The sequence below is a fragment of the Rhinatrema bivittatum genome, chromosome 7 (assembly GCF_901001135.1).
Source record: "Rhinatrema bivittatum chromosome 7, aRhiBiv1.1, whole genome shotgun sequence".
In the NCBI taxonomy this organism is placed as follows: Eukaryota; Metazoa; Chordata; class Amphibia; order Gymnophiona; family Rhinatrematidae; genus Rhinatrema; species Rhinatrema bivittatum.
The window spans coordinates 139,815,280-139,824,782 of NC_042621.1; the positions used below are offsets into that span (position 1 = coordinate 139,815,280).

Here is a 9,503-nt window from a genome sequence, read left to right on the forward strand (position 1 = left end):
CTATCACTAATATCTTTAAAAAAAAAAAAAAAAAGTCTTCCCTGTTGTACCATATTTTCTATTTTTTTCTTTCATTTGTATCTTTGCCGCCCTAACTACTTTCCCAGCTTTTCCAGATATTGTTGCCAGGCTTTCTTTTTCTGCAATCTGTTTGAATGCAAGCCTTTTTCCCTTATCTTTTCAGCTACTACTTTAGCAAACAATAGCCTCTTACTTAATTCCTAACAAAAAGCTTGGTTGCCTTAGAACCGTTTGCTTCTAGAATTAGGACATCTAAGGGGATTTGCAGTGTACAGAGCGGAGGTACGAGCCTCAAAATTTCCCTCTCTGCAGATGACCTTTTATTCACTCTGAGCCCATGTTTTCACTGCAGAATGTTACAAGTGAACTTAATTAAACTTTTTAGTGCAGTTTCGGGGTTTAAGGTCAGTTTAGACAAATCTGAAATATTGAACGTTACCCTAATGGATAATGATGCTAGTCTATTGAGAGTGACCTTCCCTTATAAATGGGCAAAAAAGTCTATGAAATATTTAGAAATTCAGATTGGGCCTGATGTGCAGGATCTCTTTGCTCTGAACCTGTTGGTGAAGGCTGTGGAAGATTTACTCAGGTGGGATAGAGAACACTTTTCATGGCTGGGGCAGATCGCAATTGTAAAAACGAACATCCTTCCTCTTTTTTTTTTTTTTTTTTTATTTATTACTCTCCCAATTTTATTAGCACATGTGGCTGAAGAAAATCTTTGATTTTATCTGGAGGAAACTCCCCCCAAGGGTCTTGTGTCTTTTGTATCAACCAAGGGAAAGGGGGATATGGGGGTACCGAACTTGGAAGGTACTATATCGCTTCCCAACTGAAGGCTATCTTAGATATGTATAGGTTAATCACATCCAAACAATGGGTTCAGCTAGAACACAATACAGTAGAAGGGCTGCCTCTGAGTGCAATGCCTTGGCAGCTGCAGGACATAAGGGGAGATTTACCATCTTCTTTACCCACTACACTAAAGGTTTGGTCCAAATGGAAGGTTCAATTGGTAGAGCGGCGAGACTATTTCTATTCTTCCCATTTATTTTATAATAAAAATTTCCCTGCAGGATACTATAATAAGGCCTTTCAGGAATGGCGAACCTGAGGTATAACTCGATTTGAACATATTTGTTTGGGGGCCGTATCACAACTAGTGATGATATTAAGGCCAAATATAATTGGGAAGAGTTGGATTTCTTAGCTTATTTTCAAGTGCACCATTTTCTCCAGTCCCCGGAGATAACTTCTGATTTAGCGCAAGGAAAAACTCTCTTCAAGCATTTGATAGGAAACTAGGTTTGATCTAAAAAATTTACTCCATTCTTAATAGCCCTATTGGACAACCCTTCCTCCATATTGAGGCTTGGGAGGCAGACATGGGGAGGAAGCTTTCATTGGAAACTTGGGATCAGGTATTTGTGTCAATTCGGAAATGCTCCATCTCTGCAGCGTTACAAGAAAACTGCTATAAGTTGCTTGTTAGGTGGCACCTCACACCGCACAGATTTCATTGTTGATACCCATCCCTTAGCGATCTTTGTTGGAAGTGTTGTGGTGAAGTAAGCACTTTCATTCACATCTAGTGGCGTTATAAGGTTTCCGTATTCTGGACTGTGGTGATTACATGGCTAGAGGAGATCTTAGGGGTTGAAGCTTTATGTGATATGGGTCTTGTTTTCCTTAATGTCCCGTTGCAATCTTTAGGGAAACATCAACAATGACTTTGTCAAGTTTTTATTGCAGCTAAATGTGAGCTTGCATTGAATTGGAAATGCTCTAAAATTCCTTCATTACAAAAAGTACAACACAGAGTGCATTACTATTGCCGAATGGCATCTATTTCAGCTGCCCTGAATAAACATAAATAGTTATTTCAAAAAGTATGGGGTCCATTTTTGAATGAGGGGAAACTTGCTTGCGCTAGGTTATATTGTTTATCAAAGTTCCCCCATAATTTCTTCTGGGTTTTGGGTATTAGAGCTCCTACAGTATAAATGGAGATGTACATTTGATGGCTTACCTTAGAAAGTCCACTTTAATTATAGGAATGATATTACTTATTCCAATTATACCTGCATGGTTAATTTGAGACTATACTCCTTTATTTCTCTACCTACTCTTTACATGAATATTTACATATGCTGATAACGGATAACATTTTTTATGTTTTGATGTATGTCTTCTCTTCAGGATAACTGTGCTATTTATGAGACTGTAACATTATGGAGCTCAACTGATTTAATAACCTTTTGGTTGTATTACTTGCAGGTGAAGGGGGAGGATTGGTGAGGGGTTTCAGTTTATATAAAAATGTCACACATTGTAATATGCTTTTGGTTATATATTTTATTAATTGTAATATTTGACTTTCAATAAAATCTTTAAATACAAAAAAAGCTTGGTTACCCTTACAATCTTTTTTCAGTTTTGCCCACTGCTCTTTTGCTTCCCCCACATTTTCCCAACCAATGATTCCTTGATTGATTCCTCCATTTAAATAAAGTTGTTTTCTTAAAGTCTAAGACATTCACATATGCATGAACCTTCACTGCCTGTGTTTAATACTGAGCCACACCATCCAGTGATCACTGAATCCAGGATAATCATCCACTGTGACATTGGAAACACTCTTCTCACTGTTAATCATCAGGTTCAGTATCACTCCCACCCATGAGGGTTCTGTTACCAGTTGACGGAACAGTTTTCCCTGCAGAGAATCCAGGATCTTCCTGCTTCTAGATAACTCCACAGTTAGAATGTCCTAATTAACATCCAGTAGATTGAAATCATCTAGTAATAGCACTTCCCCTTTCATAGCAATTTTAGAGGTGAAAGTTTATAGTCTGGCTAGAGCTGCTTTTCAGAAGCCCTCTTTACCTCCCTACCCCTAATACCAATCCTGGTCAGGGCCATTTCAGAAGCTACAAGCAATCTATCGGGCAGCTCTCTCTAGTCCTCAGGGAGGTAGTCCAGGACAATGGTTTTGGCTTGTTGGACATTCTTCGCATGTTTCTTCTTGGCAACTCTTGGAAGTTTATACTCTGGATGGTTGAACACCATTTGAAGTTGGGGCGCTTCTCTGTAATGCTCAGTGTAAGCCTCAGTAGCGATGATATTAGGCTGGTTCAGTCAGCCACAGGTTTTGGAACGCTCCCTTGAAAAGGGGTCAGATGTATAATTCTGATTATTTCAGGGCTCCCAGAAATAGCTGTGGGCTATTATTTTGGTTCCCAAGCAGAATGGCAGATCTTAGGCCAGAGGTTCCCAAACCTGTCCTAGGATGACTCCCAGCCAGTCAGGTTTTCAGGATATCCACAATGAATATGCATTATTTGCATGCTATGGGTTCTCCATGCCAGGATTGGCAACTATTGTCTTAGGCAATTCACCTCATTAATACACAGGGGCATTCCAATCCCTTGTCTCCTCCAGGGCTTACAACCAGATATTTCTTAGATGTGTTATCCTTTACTGTCAGCTATCGGTATTGCCCCTTATGCTAACATGACCTGTTGGTTAAGGGATAGTAAAAGCCTCCTTATGCATGGAGTCTTTCTTGGTCCTCTCTTAGTCATTCATGTGGGCCAAATCAGAGTAGAAAGGCCATTCAGCCAGAGGCAGTTTATGCAGGTGGAACCCTGAGACTGACTGATTATCCCGAACAGCAATCATTTTTTCCTAGTCCCTGGAGTATAAGGAAACACTTGTGGCCAAAGAAGAAAGTGGCTTTATGGCCTTGGACATCAAGGGCTCTCTATGCCTTACTCCTAGTGTCCAGAGCTCCCATTTCCATGTTCGCCCTGAATTTGATCTGTTCTATAGGTCCTAGGCTCAAGGGTAATTGACTTGAATATACCTTGGGCACAGACCAACATGTCTCATTCTATTTATGCTTCTCTCAGGGTGATATCCAGTACTCCAGTATCACAAATCTACTTTCCATTTCTCTAGGGAGTTAGGAGGAGCTTGAGCAGGTGGCTTTGCATTAGCTCTCTTGCAGGGAATGGACTTTCAGTTGTTTATTGTTATTTCATGCTGTAGACTTGAGTTTTATAGGTTGGGAGGGAATTAGGATCCCAGAGTAGCTGAATTGGGAACAGGACACCTAATGGGGAAACATATCTAGGTCTACGCTGAGAGACAGAACCAGCTAATGCTCCAGAAATCCTGATCTCTAGCTTGGCAGCCTGTGTGGTGTTGATTAATTAAACATTAGCTGATGTGAACAAGCTTGAGAAAATCTTGTAGCCCTCAGGAACCTTCCTGTGATGTATGTAATTTGCCTTTCTGGTGTCAAATTATAAAGGCCATGCTGACTTTACCCTTTTGTTTTGATCTAGGAGAACATTTTCAGAAACTACGTTATTTTCTGCAGTCAGATATGGTAGATACAGAGCAGCCCTTGAACTAATGGTACTGCTAAGTTCTTCCTATTTTTAGGAGACCTGCCCTGAGGAGTTTTCCAACCCATCATGGTGCTTTACTGTTGACTTAGTGAGAAGATGCAAGTGTGAATAGCACTAGATATCTTTAATCATTCAGTATGCTAGAGCTTTTATTTTTGCTTGAGAGGATGGATATATTGGTTTTCTTTTTTTGTGTACAGGTCGATATCTTTTTTTGAATGCAATTGCCAATCAGCTGCGGTATCCAAACAGTCATACGCACTACTTTAGCTGTACCATGCTGTACCTCTTTGCGGAGGCCAACACTGAAGCCATCCAGGAACAAATCACCAGGTGAGACCTCGTCCAGACTAAAAGCTTATAGCAGAGCTGGGGTCCATTGCCTTTGTTCTGTGGAGATAGCAGGTGTCATCCAGTGACAGATATTGCAAGTATTGAAGAAGGAAACAGAAAGCAGTGCAGTCTTTGGATAGAATTACTAATACTAAACATTTCTATAGCATTACACAACATTCGCAGCACTGTACAAACACACAAAAAGTCTCTGCTCAGTAGAGCTTACAATCTAATAAGCATACAAACAAGAGACTTGGGGCATTTCATAAAGCAAGACATTGGTTAAAAAAGAAAAAGTTAGGTAATGAGGCTAAAAGCAAACAATCAGGCTTAAGATTCAAAAGCAACTTCAAAAAGGTGGGTCTTTAGATGGAATTTAAACTTGTTGAGAGAAGGGAGCATGACACACCAGTTCAGAGAGACTTAATTCCAGGTGGAAAGCAGCCAGGTGGAAAGCATGGAGTTCAGGGATTGGTGGTATAAAAGAAGGGCACATATAGGAGTGACTTGTCTGAGCAGAGAGCACGAGGAGGGGTGTAGAGAGATATAAGAGAGGAGAGGTTGTAAGGCGCTGTAGAGTGAAGGCATTTGTAGGTGAGAAAGAGGAGCTTGAACTTTATGCGGGAGCAGATAGGGAGCCAATGCAATGACTTCAAAGGAGGGGTTATGTGAGCATAGCGACTTTGGAGAATAAGTCATGCAGCTGGATTTAGGACAGACTGCAGTGGAATTAAGGCTTCAAATTTTAGATTTTAATCAATAAACCCCAATAAAACACCCCTGCTGCAAAAATAAAATAGGTGTTTCTTAAATAACCACTAGAAAAACATAATTTCCCCTAGTATTCCATGCCTCCTTTGCTTATCCTGGATCCTGCACATTGTTTTTGCACCCTTTCCATGTGAACAACTCCTCAGCTACACTGATTCAACCAGAAAAGGTACCTAACAATAGTACAAACACTGATAAAACACCAGTTTTTGGTACCCTCAAAGAACCCCTGTTTAGCTAGAAAATACCAAAATTTACAATTATAAATATCTAAAATCAGAAGCCCTAGATATATATTCAATATTTAGATACTATTCTGCAAAATTCCTTCTGGAAATTATACACAGAGATCAATATCACTTGGTTATGTATGTTGAATTTTCACTGAATACCATATAAATTATAAAACAATTTAACTCAGTATGCTCCACTAGTTATGTGAGGTGAATTTTTGCTGGTTTCTGTTTGTGATATTTGTTCTGGCAATATCACTTAATTTATTGCTTTTATTATTTATTAAATTAACAATTTGTGTGTTGATGTAACATTTGGTTTTGTAGATTATATTTTATGTATTGTAATCCACCTAGAGCCTTTGACTGAATAGGTAACCTAGAAATAGAAGAAATAATCATGTGATTTGACTGGTAACTGTGAAAGTGTTAATGTGTAGTGCCCATAATTAAGAGAGCTAATGCCTATTTTTAAAATCCTACATGCTACCCAGGGACATGCTGAGTAATTTTCTTCCTTGCTGTTTTAGGGTTCTATTAGAACGGTTGATTGTAAACCGGCCTCACCCATGGGGACTCCTTATTACCTTCATTGAGCTGATTAAAAATCCAGCATTTAAATTCTGGAACCATGAATTTGTTCATTGTGCCCCTGAAATTGAGAAGTAAGTAAAGTGTGTTGATTGGTTGCTAGTGATTTGGATAAAGGCATTATTAAAAAAACAAGGAAATCCTATGTCCATTCTGCTTAGTAGCACAAAGCTTAAAATTACATGCAGTCATCTCCAGGGAGGGTAGCCATATACACTGTATAATCCCTTTTCAAATAGAATATTGTGCTATGAGTACCTTCATATGTATGGGAAAACCATAGTATGGTGTTCAGTGTGGTACATTCCCATGCATCCTAGCTCTCCCAGTTCTAAAAACATTATTTAGCTAGGATATGACTGTTTCAGGATCTCTTGAAAGTGAATGGGAACAGAAGTAATTGATTTCATTGGTACCTATCTTTATAAATTTAGTAGCAAATCTTGTTTATTATATGAATGTTAATGTACCTAATATCCTGTGAGAGTAAATGAGGGAGGTTAGTAAGGTCAGGTCTTTTTATTTACCCCCCAAAAAAAAATGGAGAAGCAGATGCACAGAGGAGTAAGCATTAGCCTGCAAGCCAAATAACAGAAGGCTGTTATGAAAGCAATAATGGGCATTATCCTTACTTACTGCTCTGGCTTTTTATTGCACTAGTGTGGGTAGATTTGTGGAAGATTCCATCTGACATCTCATGGTCTTGAATTATAAGCTTCCCTGTTCTCTCTGTTTTAGGCTGTTTCAGTCAGTGGCACAATGCTGTATGGGCCAGAAGCAAGCTCAGCAGGTGATGGAAGGCACTGGTGCCAGTTAAAAAAAAAAAAAAAAAAAAAGGAATCTTGTTTTCTCATGCTAAGATGGGAATAGTGGTGGTCATAGAACCATCCCATTTCGCCAACTGGAAGAATCCTCAACTGTACCTACTTTTCAGCAGCTGCTTCAGGGACAGACCCAACCAGCCCTTGAGCGGAACAGTCTTGTGTCTGTATATGGTGGGGGGAGGGATAGAGGTTGGAATGTTCCAAAGTTTCAATAAATATATATATATATGTATAAATTTTTTGGCCAAAATCTAGAAGATGCTGTGAATATCATTTTGAGCTAGTGTAAATATATTGAACCAGAAATAATAAAACCTTGTCTGGACTTCAAGGTGGGTTTGTGCAAATTGTGGGTTTAGTAGACGGCAGGTGGATAACTGGCACCTGTTTAGTCTTCATAATAATGGGAGGGGGAGTAAGGGACAGCAGCTGATGCCAAGCACTTGTCCGAGAGGAAGAGGGGTCGGAACTCCTGCTTTGTTTGCAGTCCCAAAGAATATTGAAAACTTTATTTCAATATTATGTTACTTTTTTTCTTGTGAATTTGGAAGAGGACTCTAAATCAATATTTCAAAATTTAAAAGAAAAGGGGATGCTATGAAAGAAATTACGGATTGATATCCGGTGTTTCTCTGATTCACAGCCCCTCTCATCGCAAAGCCAGCAGGAAGTGGAGCATCTGGGGGCTTTTTCTTTAAGTGAATGGATCACAACCTTACCTACTGTATTTTTTTTCTTGACACATGTAAATTGTAAAAGGGAGGAGAAGAAAAATCTATGGACTGCTCCCCATGGCCACACAATCTATACGTTTGTAAAAAGAACATAAAGGACCAATACAGGCCATTTTGTAAGATTTTGAATGTTTTGTAAATGTATTGGTCCATGTGTTGTATTTTGTAGCCTTTCTAGTTCTGAGCTTTAGTTCTCCCATTTCTTGTATGTATGCATTCTGTAGTTAACCATTAAAGTCATGACCTGCAGCAAACTACTTGGTTTCATTCTTATTTCCTCTTTCACTGGAAATCACAGGTGAGTGGTAGAGTTAAGAATCCTTTGACCCTGATTAGCTGAACTCCTTGGGTTGTATGCCAGCTGGGAAACAATTTATGGACTCAGCAGTTGTCCCAAGTATGCTTCAGCACACTGTGACTTGTTTCAAATGAGCTTCAGTAAATCCTTCTGTTTTTTAGCTGTGTTTCTCTAAATACATTTTCAATTTTGTAATATTTTTAAGGCTTTCTATACTTTTTTTGGCAGATGCTCTTTAGCTTAATTGTCACCACTATGAATCAGGAAACATTTGACCTTTCAGAAAGGGTAATTATAACTGTCTCTAGTGGTAGTATCTTATTGGATTTATATATTGTCAGCCTCCCTACACACTCCATTCTAGATTGTTTTTGCCTAGATTGATAGAATGGACAATTGTCTAATAAAAACTGATCATTCTAGAACAGGAATGGGCAACTCTGGTCCTGGAGTGCTAGAAACTGGTCTGGTTTTCAGGATATCCACAATGAATATGTATGAGGTATATTCCCTGTACGTACCCGGATCAGTCCAGACACCTGGGTTTTGCCTCCGCACCAGCAGATGGAGACAGAGCAAGACTTGGACAGGTTCTGTCATATACCAGGGTGCCACCCACAGCCTCTCAGTCTTACTCTGTCTCCAGCAGATGGCAGGTGCAAAACCCACAGTTTCTGGAAATTCCTGATTGTGTAGTGGTATAGTGTAGTTATAGTCAGGATTTATTTGTTACTTTCGGTTTTACAAGTTAAAAAAAAAAAAAAAAAAGAAGTCAGGTCCCTCGTCGCTGAGAGCCTCCCAGGGGGTTAGAAGGTTCTGAGGGGACCATCCCCCCTGGTTGAGGCCGCTGCTCAGGGTCGAGGACCCCGGTCCCGTCGGGGGTGATACGGGGGAGCCCAGCTCACTCACCCCCCCACTGGAGCAGGAGGTCCAGCACCAAGGACAACGATCGGCAAGTGCTTCTCTGTAAAAAAAAAAAAAAAAAAAAAAAAAAAAAAGTTTGTTTTTCCTGCCTTTGTGCGCCAGCTCTCCGCTATCGTCGCTGCTGTTTCTGTAGTTTTATTGCAGTTTTTCGTCGGGGGTTACAAGCGGCAGCAAGGACAGATGCCTAGGGGGTCATCGTGCCGCGCGACAGCCTGTGTTCGGATGCGTGCAGGGAGATGAGGGCTCTTCCGATTTTGGTCGGGGGGGGTCTTATTCGAGCGCCGCGTTTGCCGGTGAGTGCCGGACCGGGTGAGGCAGGGCTGGAAGATCCGTTCCCGCTGAGCGCGGGAACG

General features: G+C 40.2%; 1 protein-coding gene across 1 annotated transcript in view; it reads left to right on the forward strand.

Moving 5' to 3' along the window:
- Positions 1–8,177, forward strand: part of CNOT1 (CCR4-NOT transcription complex subunit 1) — a 987,642-nt gene extending 979,465 nt beyond the window's left edge. Inside the window, 3 exon segments of the mRNA XM_029609242.1 lie at positions 4,640–4,772; positions 6,310–6,444; positions 7,109–8,177. Of these exon segments, the coding sequence (XP_029465102.1) occupies positions 4,640–4,772; positions 6,310–6,444; positions 7,109–7,187 (347 nt within the window). The 3' untranslated portion in view covers positions 7,188–8,177.
- The last annotated feature ends 1,326 nt before the right edge of the window (positions 8,178–9,503 follow it).